The sequence below is a fragment of the Trametes versicolor genome (assembly GCF_000271585.1).
Source record: "Trametes versicolor FP-101664 SS1 unplaced genomic scaffold TRAVEscaffold_2, whole genome shotgun sequence".
Taxonomy (NCBI): domain Eukaryota; kingdom Fungi; phylum Basidiomycota; class Agaricomycetes; order Polyporales; family Polyporaceae; genus Trametes; species Trametes versicolor.
Genome location: NW_007360322.1, coordinates 1,214,559 through 1,236,167, shown reverse-complemented (window position 1 = coordinate 1,236,167; position 21,609 = coordinate 1,214,559). Strand labels below are relative to the sequence as shown.

At 60.9% G+C, this 21,609-nt stretch overlaps 6 protein-coding genes across 6 annotated transcripts; 2 read left to right on the top strand and 4 right to left on the bottom strand.

Moving 5' to 3' along the window:
• Positions 1 to 2,068: 2,068 nt before the first annotated feature.
• TRAVEDRAFT_113069 (uncharacterized protein) lies at positions 2,069 to 3,615 on the top strand (the record flags this gene model as incomplete). Its single annotated transcript, XM_008036034.1, has 7 exons — positions 2,069 to 2,261; positions 2,324 to 2,346; positions 2,406 to 2,741; positions 2,789 to 2,861; positions 2,923 to 2,974; positions 3,036 to 3,127; positions 3,185 to 3,615. The coding sequence occupies 7 exons, from the start codon at positions 2,069 to 2,071 to the stop codon at positions 3,613 to 3,615; spliced, it is 1,200 nt and encodes a 399-aa protein (XP_008034225.1).
• A 1,293-nt stretch (positions 3,616 to 4,908) lies between these two features.
• On the bottom strand, positions 4,909 to 6,728 carry TRAVEDRAFT_141262 (Metallo-dependent phosphatase; the record flags this gene model as incomplete). The annotated part of the gene is made up of 8 exons (XM_008036033.1): positions 4,909 to 5,402; positions 5,460 to 5,751; positions 5,826 to 5,907; positions 5,963 to 6,019; positions 6,078 to 6,207; positions 6,264 to 6,388; positions 6,440 to 6,510; positions 6,562 to 6,728. 8 exons carry the CDS (start codon positions 6,726 to 6,728, stop codon positions 5,382 to 5,384), a joined length of 945 nt encoding a protein of 314 aa, XP_008034224.1. The 3' UTR covers positions 4,909 to 5,381.
• A 2,313-nt stretch (positions 6,729 to 9,041) lies between these two features.
• Positions 9,042 to 10,011, top strand: TRAVEDRAFT_43108 (uncharacterized protein; the record flags this gene model as incomplete). The annotated part of the gene is made up of 2 exons (XM_008035590.1): positions 9,042 to 9,405; positions 9,467 to 10,011. 2 exons carry the CDS (start codon positions 9,042 to 9,044, stop codon positions 10,009 to 10,011), a joined length of 909 nt encoding a protein of 302 aa, XP_008033781.1.
• Positions 10,012 to 12,375: 2,364 nt separating this feature from the next.
• TRAVEDRAFT_56068 (U2-type spliceosomal complex subunit CWC24) lies at positions 12,376 to 13,641 on the bottom strand (the record flags this gene model as incomplete). The annotated part of the gene is made up of 3 exons (XM_008035773.1): positions 12,376 to 12,922; positions 12,983 to 13,039; positions 13,092 to 13,641. 3 exons carry the CDS (start codon positions 13,639 to 13,641, stop codon positions 12,516 to 12,518), a joined length of 1,014 nt encoding a protein of 337 aa, XP_008033964.1. The 3' UTR covers positions 12,376 to 12,515.
• A 2,232-nt stretch (positions 13,642 to 15,873) lies between these two features.
• On the bottom strand, positions 15,874 to 16,782 carry TRAVEDRAFT_88667 (uncharacterized protein; the record flags this gene model as incomplete). The annotated part of the gene is made up of 1 exon (XM_008036031.1): positions 15,874 to 16,782. A coding segment is annotated over one exon (909 nt), but the record flags the coding sequence as incomplete, so codon positions are not given.
• Positions 16,783 to 18,324: 1,542 nt separating this feature from the next.
• On the bottom strand, positions 18,325 to 20,893 carry TRAVEDRAFT_69034 (mannose-1-phosphate guanylyltransferase). Its single transcript, XM_008036030.1, has 5 exons — positions 20,744 to 20,893; positions 20,596 to 20,685; positions 19,102 to 20,110; positions 18,940 to 19,029; positions 18,325 to 18,882 (listed from the first exon to the last, which is right to left on the bottom strand). Exons 1-5 carry the CDS (start codon positions 20,840 to 20,842, stop codon positions 18,692 to 18,694), a joined length of 1,479 nt encoding a protein of 492 aa, XP_008034221.1. The 5' UTR covers positions 20,843 to 20,893; the 3' UTR covers positions 18,325 to 18,691.
• Between the last annotated feature and the right edge of the window lie 716 nt (positions 20,894 to 21,609).

Below are 21,609 nucleotides of genomic sequence, written 5' to 3'. Positions count from 1 at the left end.
AGAGTGCCACGTTAGATGTCGAACATGATCGTGTCGTCCCAAAAAAGGATATCCAGTTAGAAGCAGGTACGACGCACATGTTTCGCGGGTTGTAAGACTTGCCATAACACCTCGTGCGCTGGCCACGAGAGCCGTAGTAACTGCCCGTCACGTCCCTGCGCCAGGATCGTCGCCAAAGTCGACAAGCTGGCTGTACAAACGCGCAAAGGCCTCGAGGAATGTCAGAAATAGGGTCCCAACCCTGACACCTCGAGTCGCGGCGCGTCGAGAGTCCATGTAGCCAGCTTGCAGCAGTACTGGGCGTCCGCCGTGACGGTGGTTCATCTTGTGGAGGATACGGCAGTCCCCGAAGAGGTCACGAAGCGCCAAAGTTAGGCAAATACGGCACACCCACAGCCGACTCGCTCATGCGGGAGAAGTCCCTCAGCAAGGCTTCTGACCTTTCTGGGTGTATTGAATGAGCGCAACAGGGGCGACGGCCGAGCTGTAAACATGCGAAAGGATGCTGTTACCAATGGTCGTCCAGATGCTCCTCTTTCGATGTCAATTCGCCCCCACGTCGGAAGTGTTCCGTTTCGCGCGCCCACAGCTCCGCCCCACGAGATTATGAAACTCGCGATCACAGTGTATGCACGAGGAAACTGCACACAGGTAGAAGATGTTCAGCCCTTCTGGTGCCCACGGTCCAGTATGCAGACGGAGACAGCCTGTGTCCACAATTCATTGATATTTTGAGGACAGCAGAGCTAAATACATCGTCAGCTTGAACACGCATATGAAGATACTTCTTCGAACGTATGAGCCATCGATGTCAAACATTGATAGTGATGGCTCCCCCCTTCGAGCGATGTTTGCACAAAGCACAATTATCAACAGACAGTGAGGACCATGTTTCCAGAGCGCCTGGGAGGGACCCGGGAAGACATTAGCCACGTTGAACCTTCTCAATACCTCCTTGTGAGGTCTGAAACAAACCGGGCTGTCTGGCAAGGCGGTTCGATAGTCCGGTCCGTATGTGAAGCGGGGACCCCTCAGAAAAGAACCTCGTGAAAGGCCGCCGGGGCTACCAAGGTCTGGTTGGCTCCTTGAGGCTAGCATCGTACACCTTGGCAGATACTCGTCCGAAGACCAGCGACATGATTGCATTCCCTATCGTCCCTATAAGCTTGTCACCAACGTTTTCTCACACACACCTTCAGCATGGGGCTCCTCCTGTATGCGAAGAGTATGTGACGGCAGCGTGTTCACGAGGAAGGAAGTGCCGGCCCGGACGCAGGGAGCGAGAGGATTTCGGCCGGCGTGCCACCGAATATCATACCGGTGTGCGCCGCCAGGACAAGCACACCTACCAAATGTCGATGCTTGGAATATGGCAAGGGTCGTAATTGATTCGACGTTGCACAGCGCTGTATAAAATTGCAGAGGTTGTACTGCTCCAAAAACACCTAGCGAAGCGACGGAATAACCTGTAAGTACTGTGATGAATATTGGAGATGCATGGAGCCCGGTCTGAAGAGGAACAACGTACACTGCTCGTCGTGAGTCTTTTTCCTCCTCAGTGCTCGTTTTGCGGACAGACTGCGACAGAGGAACACTCATGACTCGCCCATCGCTTGAGGTCATCCAGTCGTTATTCCACCGTACGTCCGCCCTGGCTGCCGTAGGAAGCGCGCTCGCTGTGGAATCCAACGCCGAGCACTGCCAGCCGGCTAGCCCCGTCGATAAGGCGTTCGAGGATACACAGCGTGACCGAGGCCATTAATGGGCCAGGTTTGGCGGCTCCAGACAAGTTCGAACCATAACCCCACAGGGGCCAGATCTGTTGGCGAATGGGCGCGTCGCCCACGTGGTGCGACTCCGATTTAGTCGGGAAGGATTCACATGGGCGCAGCCGACGCGCGAGCAGCCCTGGCGGGCGCGCTGCACATCATCGAACCACCGCAATGCCCTATCCTCCTGGTACCACTTCCACCACCGCCTGGTCTTGTCTTGCGTGACTCTGTTCTTGCGTGCATACTTGTCGTGTACGTCGTCTCTGAGCCATCGACGAAGAGCCAAGGGATCTAGGATGTCAGCGACAGCGACGCTTGCGACCCTTCGCGAGCAGGCAGATCTGTATGCGGAGGTATACAAGGAGCACCTCGAGAGCACTCAGAGTCTCCAGCATACGCTGATGCAAGATATCCTCCCCGGAATGGTAGATGAGCTTGACCTGCAGGAAGAGGACGAGGAGAGGGCAAGACTGTGGCTGGGTGATCTTCGTACGTCCCTGGCTTCGCATACAACCCTGCACCACTCGTTAACACAGCCATCACCGCTACAGATACGATATTCAGGATACTCAGGGTATGCATGCATCGTGAGGCTTACCCGTCGTCATATGTACTGAGATGCTCGCTTTGCAGCGCCACAAATTCACTGTCCCATTCGCCTTGGAGCATGTCCGGGACATCTTGCTTTGGCGGTTGGCGGTCATTCCTGCCTCGATCCCGCGCGGCACCTCATCGTTTCTACAATGCCTTCCCTTGGCTGCCCGGGACCCTCTCGGTAGACCTATCGTCGTAGTCAAGCTGGCCGGGCTCTTCGAGTGCTCGGGGAACGTGCGTGAGGCGCTTATCCGCTACATGGAACTCCTTCGCTTGAATCTTGAAGCGATTAACGTGAACGCGGGAGAAGGCAATCCTTCTCCGGTCATGCAGTATGTTGCCTTGTTGGACATCGGCGGTATCTCTGTGCAGAGTGTGGTGCGTCCCTTCAGCTTTTTCGATCGACGCAGCAGACTGACAAGCAACAGAGCACAGAGGTCGTGAGTTGGTATGTGTTGGAGCTGGTCCCTCGTTTTCCGGGCATGCTCGCCGCGAGTGAGTGGCTCCGATGTATCGTGTGTTGTGTGGCGGTTGAATGATCTCGATCCTCCTCCAGCGTTCATTCTCAATTATTCCTGGGCACATTCAGGCGTCTGGAATATCTGCAAGTACGCATATAGGTTTATGTTTTCCGCCCATGCATGTTTCAAGTTGACGCGTGATATACAGGCGTGTGCTGCCAAAGTCCGCTCTGTTGCGGGTATTTTTCCCGTCACAAGAGGAGCTGCTGCAGGTTATTTCCCCGTCCGCTTTGCCACAGGGTGAGTCCCCGGTGATCATCGATGATATATCACACCGCGTTTGCTGATTTCTGCCAGAATATGGCGGCTCTCTTGCACCGCTGTCCCAGCTGGAGGATCCCCTCGAGAAACTGACCGCTCCACCGCCTGTCCTCTTCCCGGCATCCCCGACCAAATCTGTCCGGTTGGAGCTGCCACCGAGTTCGAGCATTGCTCGTGTGCCTTCCATCTCGCCAACCTCGCACCTCAACCCGTACTTCGGATATCCGGTCTCCGGTCGTGACGCGGCAACAACGCCGCGGCTCAGACACGGTCGCCAGCGCAAACGCGACCTCCTCCGGACCCTGGCCGGGCTCTGGTGGGGCAGGTGGAGGGGCCGCGTCTATCTGCTTCTCTGCATCGTGCTCGCGGTCGTGATGGTTACACCACGCCGCCATCCGCGCATCCTCCGATGGAAGCAGGCCGTGCGCCGTCTGCTGGGCAGCGGGGGCCCGCCGGCCTCGCGCTGACGCAGCTGCGCCTCCCCTCCCGCGTGAGTGCCACCCACCGTCATGGTATCGCTGTGTGCTGGACGAGCCCAGATGGATCTGATCGCGGCGTGCCCCCACAGTAGGCCCGCAAAGACCGCCGCGGAGACTCGGCCGAGGATCGGTGTTTCATGGGCCGGTCCACGGGCACCGACCGAGTGTGCCGTCGCCCGCGTGGCCGTCGCTCGTTTTGGACGTTATTGTGAGTGTCCCATCCGGCCTCGACTCCTGCCACTCACATTTGTTGTTCAACGTCACCTTCCCCTTCAGATTTATGATTTATGCGCCGATGTGAAATCTGCAGCCGCCCCGCTACGGTTCGCCGTTCTCCCCATATAGGATCCAGCTACTACTGTATCAGTAATGCCACGCCATGGCGAACTGCGCCGGGCTCCTCCCACCATAATAGCAATTCGATCTCCCTAATGTGCACCACTCAAGAGGGCAACGCCGTGCTTCGTGTCTCGCGGCGATCGTCCTGCGCACGTCACCCGCCTGTTACGTGGGCCGCCCGGGAAGCCAGCCAACCAACCCCGGCGCCTCGCCCTCCGAGCCGTGCGGATTGGGCAGCGCACTCCAGCCTGCCAGTGTCCTGTGGCGTCAAGGTTGGGCCATGCCACACACCCATCAGCGTTGGAAACGCGCAGCGCGCTTCGATTTCCCGCCTCCGCCCTCGCCCACAAACCCCAGTGGCCAGCGGTGCTGTCGAGCACGGTTACCAGCGTGTACGGCATACTCGTCAGCTGCACGGTGCGCTGTACGGCACGGAGATCGGCGGGCGCATCTCCTCGCGCAGCGTTCTCTTCGCGTTGTCGACGCGGCGCGCCCGACAAGCACCCGAGTGCGGCGCCCCCGGTAGCCTATTGGTGCGCACACCGCTAGCCGTGGCCTCGAGCGACGCGTGCGTTGAGCTAGGGTGGCACATCTCCCCGCCATCGCCGAGCCCAGCGGCTGCGGAGCCCTCGCCCGCCGGCAGCAGCACGCGTGCACGCACCGCTAGCAGGCCTTCCTCCGTCTGTCGTCCACGCCGAGCTGGCGTGGCACGCAGGGGTGCGGCGGGACGAGGCGCGCATGTCAAGACAGGCAGACTTTCGCTCCAACCAATGCCGGCATTGCACGCAGCGTGTTATTCCTCGAATGGCAGCGACGACGGTTATTCGTGCAGATGGCTAGCAGGCGTGGCGTGCGTCCTGCCCGTCCTAACTGCATCGTCCACCGCGGGTGTCTCGCACGGCCCTGTGTACGCTGCGAGGGCCAGGGGGCGGCGGTGGCGTGAGTGCGCCGACGACACGAGGATACGGGCCTTGGAACGTGTTCGCGTCGGCCTTGTACTCTGGCGCTGGCAGTGTACGATCGTGCCGTCATGTATCATCCTCTCGCGGCGTGTTTCATTGGCCTGTTCGAGCAAAGCACCATGAGCTTCGAGGTTCGCTGGTCGGTTCGCACCATGTACAGTCGATGCCGTGGTCGTCGTGTGGCGACTCAATAAGGGATCGCGCGCGGGCGCAGCTATCGGCATGGCGAGGAGCTAGTGGATCTGGGCAGGGCGTAAACTGGCTGGGCGGGGCGGATGCAGGGACGCCCGACCGTGTAAGACACACCACACTGCTAGCGGTCGCACGGGCGCGTCGTCTCCCATTAATGTACAACTATCATCGTGAACGCCGTATCTACTGTATACAGCGCGAGCGCGCGCCAGGTCGTCGGGGCCGCTGCGCACCGCGAAGGGGTATGGTGCATGACATATGTTACAGGAAGTACTCTGGCAACTGTCGGCAGTGTCAGCGCGGGCACCGCGCGATAGGGCAGAAGCAAGCACGACGTACCTTCCCTCCTGCGTTCTGCGCTGCCTGATGGCTCGGCCCGTCCCGCTCGTTCTCCGGCGCAGCCTGAAACACGTTGAAGTACATCTGGCCGCCCGGGGACACCTCCAGTATGCTAGCGGAGTTCCCACAGCGGTAGCAGTAGTTCGGCGCCGACCATACGGTCGAGAGGTGCTCATCGAACAGGGAAGTATAGCCCTCCATACACAACTGGTGCGCGCGGAGGATATGTGACATCTGGTTCGTCTCCAGGAACTTGTAGACCACCCCCGACCCGAAGGTATAGCCGGCACCCCTAACGAGAGGCGCGACGGATAGGGTGAGCACTGCCCGCGCAGCCGGACATGAAGACAAGGACGGCAATCTCACCGTGGAGATATTGCGAAGTCTTCCTTTTCTGGGTCAGGATCTGACCACACGAGGTCTGCCATGGGACCTTCGTGCGGGATCTCTGCGGTGACGTGAGTCGCCGTGCCCGGTCTGGGTGAATGGGTGCCCGGACGCACCTCGAAATCGATCCACTACCTTGATTTGGTCTATGGAATGTATTGAAGGGGATAGTCCTGCAAGAAGCCGCGAAGTCAGAAGCAGGAGACGGGGTATGGATGACGGCATCCTTACCTCCATGTACGCAGAATATTTTGTCGTCGATGACTACGGAAAGGGTGAGGAAGTCGAACATGTCCGTGAAGTATGTCCAGACATGGGAACCGCCGTATTTCCGTACACATTCGGTGTAGAAGCCGTATGTCTGATGCATATTGAATGATGGACATTTGGGAGATGGGCGCGAGAGCGGAGACGCACCTGGGTGACCGCCCTGGACTCGTGATTCCCTCGAATAAGCTGCACTCTATCAGGCCACCGCAATTTGAGGCAAGTCAATAGCGATATTGTCTCGACGCTGAAGAGTCCGCGGTCCACATAATCTCCTGGAACTGAATGAGTATACCCCGTATTCGGAAGCCATGACGGCACCGCACCGAGGAAGAGGTAGTTTGTGTGTGGTGCATGTCCACCTATGCGAAAGATTTCTATGAGGTCGTAGAACTGGCTTGAGGTCGATTAATCGGTCTTCACTCACACAAAACGCGCGGCTGCTCACCCATGAATATCGCCCACCACGGTAACCGGCGCGCTAACGTGCACGACATTGGACTCGCGCATTAGGACCTCCTTTGTCTTCGCGCATATTTCGCGTAAGAGGGCCTCGTGGAGAAGTTGTTTGCGGAGTAATTGTGCGATGCATGCGTCGAGATCGAAGGGAGCCATGGAGTCTAGGTCTGCGGAGATCTCTGCCTGACTCGCCTCCAGAGCCCGCCGGCGTCTTGCGCGAGGCCCTGTTTGCGCATGTTTGTGTATCATGCCGTATAAGGTGCACATGACCATCCGTTGAGCTTGTCCCAAATAGGCAGTAGCGTATACGAAACGTTCCCCTCCCGCCCTTCAGCCGCCGTATCTCCCGTTACCACGCATTCCTCGCTCGTTCTCGAATCTTCGCCTCCCGCTCTTCCAAGAGTCACTGGTAGGTCCTCGAGCTGAGACGACTACGCCCAGAAGCTCCACACACCCAGCATAAATGTTGTGCCAGCTTGCGTGCAACTCAATCAAATATTCCTCAAGGCCCCATCATCCACTGAAGTCAGCAATCTATCACGCCTCCCGAGTCCCCCGTCCCTCCATTCATCTAAACGGGCCATTGGGACCCACACCATCTCTCCCCGCCCCTTCTCATCTTGACCTGAATGGGCCGTCATGAAGCCTCTCTATTCTCTTCGATCGCTCGTCACCTGTGAGCGTGGCTTCCTCCTCCGAAGCCGCCTTGATTGGCCCTCCCCCATAATCTCCCGCTTCCATGCCAAGTAAGCTGCAATGTCCCTGGATATGTACCCCGCTCACCTATCCCCCATACGGACCGCTCGGTGCGTGTGTATGGCCGTATGGGGAAGACCTCAGAAAACTGTCCCTTCACAAGTCGGCCGCACGGTTCTCGTGTCAAGCCGGAGCGCCTGGAACATTTCCGGCCTATGTGTGCTCTCACTCCCGCCCTCGAACCGGACCAACGGCCGCGTCCCTCCCTTTCCTTTTCGTAAGCCCGTCAGCTGGCTGCAACTCCGCGCTTGTCGTCCATCTCCTGACTGCCAATTTTTCAGAAGTTAATGTCACGCACGACGGATCCGCCTTATTACGCAGGGGGCAGTCGGGCGCAATCCGGGTCCCCTTCCTGTCTTCCGCAAGGTTATGTCCCGGGCAGCGCTCGCGACAGCTTCCAAGCGGTAATGAATACGGGGTTGGTTAGTAAAAGACTTCCCTGGTCGCCCCGCGGAGCTGTAAAATTGTCCCCGCCTCCTTTCTGATCGGACAGTCGGCCCAGCGCGTCTCCCCTTGGTACGACACGAGACATACTCAAGCCGGAGCCTCGCCCAAAATGCAAAGAGGGTGACCATGTCCGTGTGCGCTCAACGTGAGTTTCGCTCGGTGCACGCAGCGGGCATGAACGTATCGGCCAATGAGTGCGGGCTGCGCACCTTCAGAGGGTGCTGTACACGTACACCTACGTACAACGCACGGCGCGGAGCTCGAGAGGCGCGCTTGTGTCGCGGCCATGGCCCGTAGACACTGGCCTATCCTCCGCAGCGTGTGCTATGGGGGGATCTCGATGCGATCTTCGGGAAGGGGCACCTGGCCGACGCCCACGATTTTCGCTTCAGTTCCAGTGGCACAAGCTCGCGAGCGCACCTCAAGCGCACTCGGCCTCGCTGCAGCGGCGGGCGTCTCGGCGTAAGCTAGTCTTGTCCCGCCTTGTTCTCGCTATCACGCTCGGTGGCACACACCTGATCTCGGTGATCCCATCTCCCTCGGTGGGGTCTTGTCTGTGGCACACGAAGCAGCCGTTGGAGCTTGTTTTTCTCCGCCCGTACAGACCGCGTATTCGTTACATCCAGCGAAACAATCAGGACGCGCGTGAGATGCCGGCGGGCGAGGCGCATCCGCGAATGTGACAGAAGTAGGCAGGGCGCTGATTGATTCGTGTCTGGCAGAACAAGGTCGCAGTGAGCGTCGCGGGGTCGGGTGCGGCCTGCGGACAAGACCGGGGCGGGGCTGCGGTGGGACCGGGGGGGACGGCGACGGATCGTACTGCACGAAACCGTCGGGCGACACAACGGCAGCGGGGAGGATGAGGGGATGGAGAGACGCCGCGGAGACCACGATCGAAGCCTGCCTGGGCTCGTCCGCTCGCTAGCGGACTTACGCGAGCGAGTGTGGGCTCTGCCATGTCCTGAACGGGAGCGTGTGCCCCGCGCGTCCCTGCTATCCCTTGCATCTCGCATCTCGCATCCCGCATCGCCCGCACACGCCCTCTGCACCGTATAGGCAGCCGCGATCCTATTCTCGCACCGACATGTCAAACGCACCGCGCCTGATACATCGTCGATCTGCTCCCACCCGGCACCGTATATCGACAGGTTTGTTTCCGTATATAATTCGCCACGTCCCCCGAGGACAATATAAATGCTGCCCGTCCGTTCTTACGTTGGCCACCCTGCCCCGCCCCCCTCGCCTGGTATGGTTCTCCTGCCCACAATGGACTCCGGCTACCCGTACTACACTGCCACCAACACAGGCCAGGACTCCTCCTCGGCACAGCACCACCTCCGACACCAGCAGAGCCAGGGCTATGCTCGCCAACCCGAGCAGTCCTCCGCACGCCAAGTCTACTCCTACCCTGAGCAACTCGCCCCGGTCACCTCGTCGGCGGACAACTACCAAGCGTCCTACGCTCAGCACTCCCACCACCACCAGCAACACTCGCCATATCACTCCCCGACATCGCAGGACGGCATGGGTGGCACGCTGCCGCCCATAGCCCACAGCCAAGGCGCGTACGCTCCGGGTGCCACTCGGTACGACGGGAGCCCGCCCCAGGGCGGTTACATGCCTTCCATAGGTTGGTTGCCCGCTATGCTCGTGATCCGGTTTGTCCTCATCGACGCGGCTCTCCTTGACAGGTCCCACGTTGCACGAGCCGTTCAGCACGTCGCGCTCCGCACCCGCGGGAGGGGCCGCCGCGGCGCGGAACAGCTGGGGGCACACGCACTCGGCGTCCTCGCGCTCTCCGCCCCACTATGGCCGCGGCCTCGGCCTGTCGTCCTCCGCGTCGTTCCCGCCCGCCCGACACGGCGCGCAGCAGCACCCGTCGCTCGCGCACGCGACGCACTCGACGCAGCCGCAGCTCATCCCGACGCCCGCGCAGGCCGCGCAGACGTACCACGCGCACCGGTACTCCTCGGGCTCCTCGTCGCCTGGGGGTCCCGGGCCCGTTGTCGCGTCCATTCCGCCCGCGTCGGGCGGGGCGACGCCGACCGAGCGGTTCTACTGCGACAAGTGCAACAAGTCGTTCGGGCGGGCACACGACAAGAAGCGGCACTACGAGAGCGCGCACCTGCAAACGCACCACGAGTGCCGCTATTGCCACAAGTGCTTCAGCCGGAACGACTCGCTCAAGCGACACATAGACAACGGGTGCGAGAAAGACCCCAGCTTCCAGTCGTGAGCGCGCGGCCGCCCGCGCACGCCGACACGCGCGGTGTCGTGCACTTGCCGCACCTTCCGCTACAGCCCCGTATTCGTTCGATGGTTCCCCGCGCCGCCCCTCTCTCCACGCTTCCCATCTTGACGGACCACTGCACTAGACCAGACCATATAGCCCATCCCTGCCTCCCGTAGTCACATTGTCCGCGCGTGCTTTCCTTTCTCGTCGTACTATACCTCCCTGCAGCGTGCTCAGCTTCGATATAATCCTGGAACCCTCTTCGGCTACCGTCTGTACTTAGCAGCTACCTTAATATGATCGCACACCCGCCTCCGCTTCTTCTTCGTGCGTTGACGTACGCGCGGGACAGCCCGTCCGTCCCGCTGCGCCGACTCCGACTCCGACGCGATATGCAGCCTACACTCAGTGCACTTTGGGAAGTCGCTCCCCGCGCTGCAGCGCGCGGGCGACGTGGAATGGAAGACGACCGAGTGAGATTAATGGAAAGCGCAGGTCGACACCTCGACGGCATCAAGATTGCGCGGTGCGCCGCGGTGGTCCCCACCAGAAGCATGCCGTCGCGTCCGCAGGCCGCAGGCAGGTGCACGACGCCCATCTCCATCTCTGGAGGCCAGCATTACGATGCCATCCCGTCCTGCCGGCAGCGGAGTGGACGACCCGCCTAGTTCGCGTGGCACGCCCGTCCGGGCGGTGCGCGCCCTGTCCATACGCATCGAGATTGGGGCCCCCCACCACAGATGGGCTGGTGCAACACGCATGGCCCGATTCGGATCGCGGGTGAAGAACGCGAGGGATGTGCGCTTCGCACGTACGTCCCTGTTACAGTGGCCCGGGGATCGTGCCGCCGGCTGGTGGACGGGGTGCACGATCCGCATCCTGCGATGCATTTGGCGAGCTCGCTCGACCGCGGCGCGCGTACGTACGCCCGACGCATGCCGCAGTGCGTGCGCGGCCCTGCGCAGAAAGCACCCTACGAGGATGTGCACCGCGGCTGTCCCACACGCTCGGAGGCTTGAGAGGCTCCCAGGGGACGGGGTGCTGTGCGGTCCCCGTTCATCTAGCTTCGCAGATACGGCTCTCGAGCCTTCTCGCCTATCGCGATTCCATCACCGATGCGCGGGAGGACACGCTCGTCATCGTGTGCCTCCCGGCTCGCAAGCCATGCACACATGCGCCTGGGACGCCCCGCCCCATCCGAAGAACGGCGGAGGTTCGCACAGGGAGTCGCAGGGCGTGCGCGCGGATGGAAGCGCAGCTGCCCGCCCGAGCCGCCGTTCCCAGCGCCACACGTGCTGCCGAGGCTAGTCGACCCGGCAACGGCGCGTCTCCCGCTCGAACAAGGATGCGTCGAGTAGGCTGTCTGCCAGATGCGTCCCCGGCGGGCTGCGAGCGTCCGCCGCGTTGTCGCTTCACGCGAGGCGCATGACTCGGCTCTTCCACCCCGACACGCACGGCGGGTCTCGGGCCAGGAGGGGCGCGCGACGGGACGGGCGGTCATCTGAGCCGTCTGGATCGCGACATGAAGCCATTCGCGGCGCGAACCAGGGAGGCTTGCTCGGGTGCGGGTGCGTCAAAAAGGCACGCCGGACGCAATGAGACCAAAGGTCACCTAGAATCGATAGGTGTGATTGACTCCTAGATAGCATAGCGATTTAGTACTCGCCGCACAGGGTAGAGGGGCGACCCATCGGGGACGGGCGCACAATGTACGTGTCTCTGCGGAAGTCTCCAGGCGCGTCATCGAGACATCATCATTGTATGGGCGCGCACAAGTCCCGCGGGTCATGCTGACCCCATGCTCGGTACGTGTGCGGGCGTGGGATTGAAATCACGCCTGTACGAGACCATTCATGCATTTTGTGGGTATCCGAAAGATCCACGGTGGCCTCGGGTCGCTTCTGGGTCGACGGATACGTACACACGAACGCGTGGCATCGGAGCTGATAGGAGCGGAGAAGGCGCGGGGACGACCCCAGCCATCCCCTTCGGAGCGTATATAGGAAGAGGACTGCGAGGGTTGTGTGTCCAGCTGGTCGCGCGTGGCTGGAGAAGGGAGTTGGTGCCCGGCAAGGCGATGGAAGCCGGACTGATTTCATTCTGTAACCTGATGAGGCTGACAGGACGTAATGCTCACCGGCGTCCGGCCTTTACTTGGGAGCTTCCTGAAAGGAGTCGCATGGCACATACGTGAATCACGCCCTTCACAACACAAACCTTGCTCGCCTCAGCCGAAGAAGGCGAGCATACCGGTCGCCCGTCGCCGTCGTCAGCTGCGCAACGGCGACCGATCCATCCGTTCAAACGATTCCTGTCCGCCTCACACAGATGCAGAACACGACGTCGTGGGCAGATTGCAGCGCAAACGCGGACACTCCATAGCCTGTACTGTACATTCGCCCCGTCAGGAATCCAGGGCCGGAGGTATCACATACAATTCACGTACAACAGCGCAACGGGTTCCACAACATGCCGTTCAGTCCAGGGAACGGTGCGGAGTGCGAAGCCTAGTCGCTATCATCGTCCTCGTCGCTGCCAGCGCCGTCTTTCTGCCCGGCAAGGCCCTCGATTTGCACTCCGCCAGCCGCTGTGCTCCCACCCTCCTCGCGTTCCTGCTCGTCGGCATCCTCATCCTCCTTTTTCTTCTTCAGTTTCGCGATGACTTTGTCGGCACGGTTGAATATTCCCCCCGTCGGCGACCCGCAGGCCGCGCATTTCGGAGTCTTGGCGAACCGCTTTATCGCGCACTTCGAGCAGAAGTAGTGCCCACAGCGGGTGACAACCGGATCGGTGTACGACTTGCGGCAGAGGATACACGCAAACGGGATGTCCTCGTCGGAGTCCGTATCCGACTCCTCCTCGGCCTGTTTCTTCGGGTTCGCGGCCAGTTTGTCCAACTGCCAACCCTGCAAATCTACATAGCATTAAACGCGTCAGCGACCGTTATATGTTCGCCGGTCAACGAGAGACTCACAGGTGCCACGATCGTGCAGGAATTTGCACGTATCTCCGTACCCGCAATAGCCGGTCTCTATGCGGCGCGTCAGCAGACTCGGGCGGGCTCGCACGCAGGGCGGACGCACCTTTGTAGTCCTTGCACACGTCGGGCTGGTAGTCGACGATCGTGACGGTGCGGATCGTGCTGTTGTTCGACCGCTGCGGCCCGACCCGCATAGCCTTCGGTATCTCCTTGTCCTTCTTGATGTGCGTCTGGTACCCCTTCTGCCCGTGGTACATGCCGTCGTCGGGCATCTCCTCCTCGTCCTCGTCCTTGCGCTCGCTCCGCCGCCGCTTCGCAAGCAGCTCCGCCGCTTCGTCGCCTTGCAGGATCTCGAGCGCAGCGCCCATGTGCGAGCCGTCCGCCGTCCACTTGACGTCCGGCCCGTCGCGCTTGTGCTCCTCATCCTCTAGGTCATCCTGCTCCCGCTGAGATATGGTGCGTTTTGATCCGGCGCTCAGGAGGTTTCCTGCTGCCTTGCGCGAGGGGAGGACTACTGCGGACTTTGAGGAGGACGGAACGGGTGCGGTGAGCGCACTGGCCGGTGGAGACTCCGACCGCTTGCGGGTAGTAGCAGGGCGTCCGCGTCCCTTCTTCTTGAAGAACGGCACGGTTACATTCTCAGTAGAGGCCATTGTAGGTCGCTCAAGCAGCAAGAGCGACGAGGTGAAGAGAGTACACGAGAGAGTTGGTCCGAGTGCAAGCTTTCGTGCTGTGCCACACTGTGAGTCGCGGTGGCTGAAGGCGCTAACATGGGCTTAGTCAGCGCCTCCATCAATAATACACTCCGCTTACAACGCCACATCTCGACTTGGTAAGTACGCTCATTCGCTAATCCGCCACACTTCTCACTCATCATCTCGCTCCCTTGCACACAGAATCGATGGTCATCCTAGCTTTCGGAACCCTCACAGCGGAGCAGAACAATGTCACGATGTGCAGAGAATGCGCAGGCCAGGCTTGCCCGAATTTGCGCCATGTCGTGCGGTAACATCTTCACAAGCGCGGCAACCTCGACGACACTAGACATGAAACTCTGAAGACGCAGTCTGGATGTCTCGTAGACTTGCGGTCCCTCTGTTTTACCGCGACATGCGTCTGGAGCAGGCTCTACGTAAGCACCAGGCATTCCTATACTCTCTACGTTATCATCGCCCTCCCGCGAAACACCTCCTCCCTCGCGGGCTCCCGCTCGGTGAGAACGGTGGCGCATCCGCACTGCGCTAGAAGCCCCCCCGCTCGGGTGCGATGAGCGATGCGCGTCGACGCGCCGCCGTGCCTCATCACGATGGGCGAGCATCGCGCCGCACAACCCCCCGAGCCCGATTCCCCTCCCTCGGACGCCTGAACAGCAGCTGTCCAGCAAGCTCGCGCGACGGATCCTCGCCTCGCCCCGCGCCGCCCCTCCCCCCTCGTCTCGACGGCGGCTTCGCAGGATCGGGCGACGCGTACGTACGCAGCGGGCACCCTCCATGCCTGCCGTCATCGCTGTCACCGATTAACTCTGTGCGCACGCACGCTAGCGCAGCCCTCTGACGGCCTGCCCAGTAGTCACTCGGCCAGTGCTAGGCGACGTTCAGCTTCCAGCGTGCCACCGCGGCTGGAGAGACGTCCCAAATCTCCGCAAGAGCGAGGACAAGCCCGAGGAGCCCCCACGTACCTCACCGCCTGCCCCGCTCAGATCGTCCCCCGAGGTCCCTCCTGGTGCGCCCTGCCGCTCCCAGCCATCGCACCAACCCAGCACCCCAGCGAGCGCGCGGGAGCGTTCCTAGCCCCCAGTTCCTGGCTGATCTGCGCCCGCATAGACCCTGCACGCTTCCCAGGCTCATCTCAGCGCGGACACACACTGACGTCCCCCGCCCCCGCATCGGGCCCCGGCGCACTTCTAGCAGCTGTTAAGCTTGTCGCCACCGCCCACCGCCCGTGCTTCGTGCTTCGGTGCATGATGTCGATGCACCGCGATGGGATGTGCGTGCTAATCGACAGCGCACGGTACCTGCACGCCTCCCTCGGTTGCGGGCCTCCAGGAGCCCGTCGCGCCCGAAGCACAATTCCGCTGCTCGCTGGGGCTCGTGCTGCACATTCATGCTCCGTGCTGCACGAGGCACGCATTCGTTCACCAGAACCCGCGTCGGGACCGCTTCTGGTCCCGGCGGGGGCCCGTTCGCGGCTTCTGACATCTCATGTCCATGTGGACGCCCGTGTGTAGGGGGAGCTCCGAGTATGTGCTCCTCGGGCGTCGGGTTGACACGTCGTGTAAACCGCTATTAGTGTTTACCTCCGCCGTGGCCGTTGATGAAATGAAATGATCGCGAGTTACTTTGCTAGCTTCCACAGCGGCAGTGTCGCGGGCTTTCCTGTCAGACAGCCTAAAATTGGGGGAAGCAGATCGTTTCGTATTATGAGCGGCACATATGCAATTGTGCCGGCCGGCACACAATTGAGTGATGAGACGACGTGAGGTGAGGAGAGAGGGAAAGGTTTCTAAGGGATACATTGCTTGGTACTTCTCTGCGCCCCCGCTGCGCTGCTGTCCTTCGGCCCTCCATTACCGGGAGTACACTACTACGGAACGGACAAGAAGAGAAGGTGGGGAGAAGGGTGGCAAGCGCGAAGGAGGGAATTGATATACACGACCGCGGACACCTAACGTGTGCGCAGCGCCGATGAGAAATCAATAAATCGCAATCAAAAAGACACAAGCGGCCCAAAGAGCACCACGGCGGCGGAAGACAGACTCGGACACCCACTGCATATCACTGCCCGTCGTCGTCGCGGGTGCGCTTGACGCCCACCGACGTGTTTTCGGCCGCGGGCGGAGAGGGGAGCTGCATTTGCTGCTGCTGGACCGCCCCCGCCCCGGTGACGCCGACGACGAGGCCCTTCAGCCAACCGTTCTCCCGCCGGAGCGCCTCGCACTCCTTCTCGAGCTCGCCGACGCGGACCTCGAGCTCCTTCGCCTTGCGCTCGAGCGCGGCCTCGCGCTCCTTCTTCTTGAGCCGGAACCGCGCGGACGCGGCGGTGTTTCTGCGACGCTTGTCCTCCGTGGCCGGGACACCGGGCTTGTCCTCGCTGCCGTCCACAGGGCTGCCAGCCTGGGAGGCGTCGGACGGCGAGGAGATAGAGTTGCGTGCGGTGCGTGCCCGCTTCGTAGTGGCGGCGGCGGGGCTAGGCGCCTGCGACTGCGAAGACTGGACAGACGCGGGAGGGGACAGGGGTTGGGTGCCCGGGCGGAACGTGGCGTGCATGGAGAGCAGCTGGGCGATCGTGTTCGCGGGGTGAGAGGGCAGCGCGGCCTGGGGCGCGGGCGCGGGGGGGATCATGAACGGGTCGATTCCGAAGCCCGCAAGGATGCTGTTCAGGTCGAACGGCGGGAGCTGGCCCGCGGACGAATCGCCCACAGAGGGCTGACCAGAGTGGATAGAGCCGGTCGGGGGGAGGACGGTTCCCATCACCACATTCTCGTGCGCCTGCGTCTCGGCAATGCCACTGCGCTGCAGCTCTTCGTCGTGCTCATGGTAGCGTTCGGAGTCCTCCTCGGTGCTCTCGTCCAGAAGGCCACGCTTGCCATCAAGGCTGTTCTTGTGCACGCTCTCGCTAGCGCGGTGTGAGACGAGAGGTTCGTCCGATTGGAAGTTAAGGTTTGTCCATAGGTCGAGTTGGGCGTTCAAGTCGGGGAAGGGTGCGACGGAGAGGAGGTCGGCGTCTGAGAGGTATGGATTCGGCGGCTGAACGGGGTGGACGATGTTGAGGCCTTGGAGGTTGGATGGTGCCATCGTTTGCGTGGATTGGCGTGCTTCGTGGGAGCACCGCTATAGTAGTATGCACTGAAAATGGGCGGGTAGGCTGCGCTTGAGAGTCAGCGTCGCCCACGCCTGGACAATGTGTGCTTTGTGTCATACCGAGAGCAGCGCCGGACTGCGACCGTGTAGAGGTCCCTGAGAGCGAGAGAGAGCAGAACGTGCGGGGATGATGGTGGTAGGAAGGAGTACGTGCTATCTCTATCTACTCCGCCCACCGCAAATTACTAAGGGTCTCGGGTTCTGCGTTCCGGCTTCTGCAGGTACCAACAGACGCCCGTCCACACCGAGCGCCCGAGCGCCACACAATGCCACACTCCGCCCGCCGCGGCCCGCCGCTTGACGTCGTCCACCTCCAACCTCCCCCACTTCGTCCGCCTATCACCCCTATGGCCGTCCTATCGAGCGAGGAAAAAACAGCGGTCTACGCGGACGAGGGAGAGAGGACAACGTTCGACCGTGGGTGCTCCTCCGCGCGGAGAAAAAGTGAGTGTGCCGATCGGGGCAGATCCCCTATTCATCGATGCCGATGTCTGCCCTGGCCCTCCCCACCCGGAACAATTCTCCACCCGCCGTTTTTGGGCGAGTCGACTCGGTGCGCCGCCCACAAAAGGACAGAGGGAGGCCAAGCCATCAAGCGCGTACGTTGTCACCATCCTCGGGCCCAATGACGAATCCCGACTCTGCCGCGCGCGCCCCGACGCGCTCGACGTTCTTGAGGCTGCACAGCGCGTCGCTTATCGCGCGCGTACGAGCCCATACAGTCCGCTGTGGGAGTGAGGCAATCGCGCCCGCACATATACACGCCTACGCCGAGTCAGCTGCCGCCTGCGCTGACCAACCTGCCCATTGGATGCCGTTGTGGGCCAGATCGCGCGTGTCATGCTGCCAGCTGCGGTGCCAGCGGGAGAACACTAGCGTGGCGGGCCGGCGGCAACAATGTTTTACAGATAACAGTAGGAACACTGTGTCCAACTTTACAGCGGCATTCATATCGATAGACCGCCGCCAATTTACTTTGCTCAGGGATCTGTGGAGCGAGGCCTCCAAATACGGAAGTTCGACGCACCGCGTATCACGCCGCACCACCGTCTCGCACCGTCTCGCTTGCGTTCCGCCACCGCAGGTTCGGGCGTAATGACCTCCAGAAGGGCTCACCGCCCTCACTAGGGTTTTATATTTCTCGAAATGATCTTCTGCACATAACCTGTTGTTTTGAAGGGTTCTCGAACGTTTGAGAGACCATACCTGCGTTGAGTCGTGGTAAGGCTCCTGCAAGGGGACAGGCTCCAGCGCCGGAGTGAAGCTGCCGCGTTTGGTATTGGGCTTGCCGGTGCTCCACGCTCCATGAGGGCAAGAAATTCGCGGCGGTCTATCGATATGAATGCCGCTGTAGGCAGTCTCCGCGCGGTTTGTTGTCCACCAACCATGTACAGTCATTAGAAGACCATCCTCGTATTGGAGCATGTCGAGCGGAAACATACATCGCGACAGCGAAGTCCGGGGAGCATGCGAGGAGGCGGAGTCATCGGAATATACATAGCAAGGATCGCCCATCGTGGACGCTATTCAGGCAAGCACACCGTGATAAATAAGAGTTGTACTACTGAGGGTAGACTGTGGATTACGGGACGACATAATGATAGCGAAGTCCAGGGTAATAATATACGTGCTCGCTGTGGGATATAGCGACTGTCTGTCTCCGGATATCTTTAGTAGTTCGTAGTTCATTACGCCGCTCCCACCGCGCCCAACCAAGAAATCGTGCACCTGTCCTTGCCATCATTGTCCATAACATCACACAAACACATGCGCGCCGTGCGTTGCCCGACGCCGCCCAGCCAATAGCCATGGCGGCGGGGAGGCGCGTCGAGGAGGGCTCGGTTTACAGCAGCTGCTTCCAGCCGGCCTCGCGACACTTCTTCACGAGCCGCTTCACCTCCTGCGAGCGAGCGCGGGTGGTGACCAGCAGGGTATCGGGCATGTCAACGATAACCAGATCGTCCACACCGAGAAGAGATACGAGCCTGCCTGAACCAGGGACAACAATACCGCCAGCGGCCTGCTCCGTAACAACTGCATCAAACAGGTCAGTCACTTGCAAACCACCCCAATCAGCAGAGGGGCACATACCAAGACCGCTGTCGCCGAGGATGCGCGGCTGGTTGCTCTCGGCGGGCAAGAGGTCCGCGAGCGATGAGAAGTCTCCAACGTCGTCCCAGCCTGGGAGCCGAACAGCAGATCAGCAGACGTCCACGCCCCACGGAAGGACGGAGAGAGAGGTGGGTTACTCACCGAACGTGGCGGGCACGACTGCAACCCTGCGATCCATCGCCGCGGGCTCCGCAACCGCATTGTCAATGGCGATCTTCTCAAGCCCGGGCCAGACCTCCTCAAGCACCTTCGCGCGGAGCGCCTCGTCGTCCCACGCGAGCGCGATCTTCTGCAGGCCTTCGTGCAGCTCGGGCTTGTACTCCTTCAGGAGGTCCATGAGGAACGTCGCCTTCACCACGAACATACCCGCGTTCCAGCGGTAGTTTCCCGTCTTGATGTACGCCGCGGCAGTCCGTGCGTCTGGCTTCTCCTTGAAACTCGACACGAGCCGCGCATTCGGCGCGTCCTGGAACGCGAGCTTCTCGCCCAGACGAACGTATCCGAAACCGGTGGAGGGGTGCGAGGGCGCGATACCGATGGTGACGAGGTAGTCCTTCTTCGCGACCTCAACGGCTTCAGCCACAGCGGCGAGGAAAGCATCATCACCGGAAATCATGTGGTCGGCGGCGAAGGAGCCAATGATGGCGTTCGGGTCGCGGACAGCCAGAACAGCCGCCGCAAGACCGATGGCGGCCATCGAGTCCTTCGCGCTCGGCTCACAGATCAAGTTGTGTGCGAGCAGATCAGGGAGCTGCTCCTTGATGCTCGTAACATGTGCAGGGCCGGCTACAATCGCCGTCCGCGAGGCGGAGGAGAGGGGAAGGAGACGATCCCAGGTAGCCTGGATGAGCGACCTTCCCTTGAGAGTAAGGTCGAGCAGGAACTTCGGGTGGCCCTCGCGGGAGAGTGGCCACAGGCGCGTGCCGGCGCCACCAGCTGGAATGACAACCCAGAAGCCAGGGATCTCTCGTACGCCGAAGGGAAACTGGGTAAGGTTGTGGTCACTGAGCGGAGATGGCACGTAGATGCTGGGAGGAACAGCAAGGGAGGTGATGGCACCCGGGGTCAGGAATGGCGATTTCGCACGAAGCTGAGGGCTTCCGGGGGCGGGCGTGGTGAAGCCAGGCGTTCCAAGCCTGTTGTTGTTACTCTGGAGAGTTCGTCAGTACGTCTGCACTGGCCGCACAAATACAGAGGAGCATGCGGAATAACGTCATGTTGAACGTGGAAGACCTCTCGAAGGTCGCGAAGTCGTGCAAAGTGCGGAGGTATTTGGCGAGGCGCCTCGCCCGGGTCTGGGGTTGGATATGGGTTCCGCTACACGGCCTCTTGGAAAATATCACCAGCTGCGGAGGCCCTGTGCACATGCTGCGGTGCATCCGACCCCCGCGCATTCTGTATGTGCTGCCCAGGCCGAACGCGCCACGCCTACTGCGGGGACGTACGCCCGACGTGGTTCTACATGACCCATGCCACGCTATTGAACCTCGGAGACAGTGCGGCGTGGATCACGTCGGAGGAAGGTCGCCGCAGGCACACCGCGCGCATGACGTTCACGGAGAGACGCGGTGTTGATGTGCGACGTGGCGTGCAGGGTACGAAGGGATGCGCGCGATGACTGAACGGTGTTCTCACCTGGATGCCCTCCCGAACCTGGCGTTCAAGGCTCGCATTTGCTTGACGGAGTTCGTGGCACTCGGAACGAAGCTCCGAGATCTCAATTTGCTACTCGCTCCTGCGTTAGCGGTGTCCGGGAGAAGCGCAAATGGAGGACCGCACTGACCGACTTGTGCACGGCGTCCATGATCTGCTTGAACATGTACTCGATCTGGGGCCCGCCGGCCGCCTGCGCGGCAGGTTGGGACGACGCGGAGACGGACATCGGTGAGTCGCTGTGTGAGATGAGGGGCTACGGAGGAGATGGGAGGAGGAACAGAGACGGAGGATGGAGGTAGAGGTTGTATAGCTTGACACGTCCGCTCTCGCCCAGCAATGCAGCGCCAACGGTTACGCCGCTAGGACGGGCCCGGCCGAAACTAATATCAATTCATTGACCCCGTGGGAAATCGCTGTATAGTTATGGGCGCTTCCTCACCGCCATCCTCAAGCGCAGCAGTCTCGAACGGTGTACTCAATTTTCTTTCATTCAGGTGCACCTACAGCGCGTGGCTGCGCGCGCACGATGTTGAGCGTACCACCTGACGATGCCGGGCAATGAGGACCTCCGATGGGTGAACGAACGCTATCATCTAACGATGGTCCACGGTGGAACGAGATCGGTGAATTCGGAATGGCATTGGTACGAGCACACAGATAGATTCGTACGGATGACATCCTAGGTTCGCATTGCCTGCCTTCGCGTGGGTGTAAATTTGCTGCTAGTTCCACCCGTTGGCGAGTTGTACATATGTGTCGTCATCGCCGGTATGGCTTCGAACCCCGGGCCAAGTCTAAACGGTAGTAAACGCATCATGCAGAGGACCCATAGTGGTGGTCAATGAATAACACAGCTAACCGACCGTGGCAACCCGCTACGAGTCCGTCGAAAAAGAGTGCGGTAGCGGCGGTACGGTGTCGGAGGAACAATCGGAGTGCGCCCGCTGGATCTCAAAATCCCGCCGTGGCACAGCCGAGGCGCTGCCTCAGACC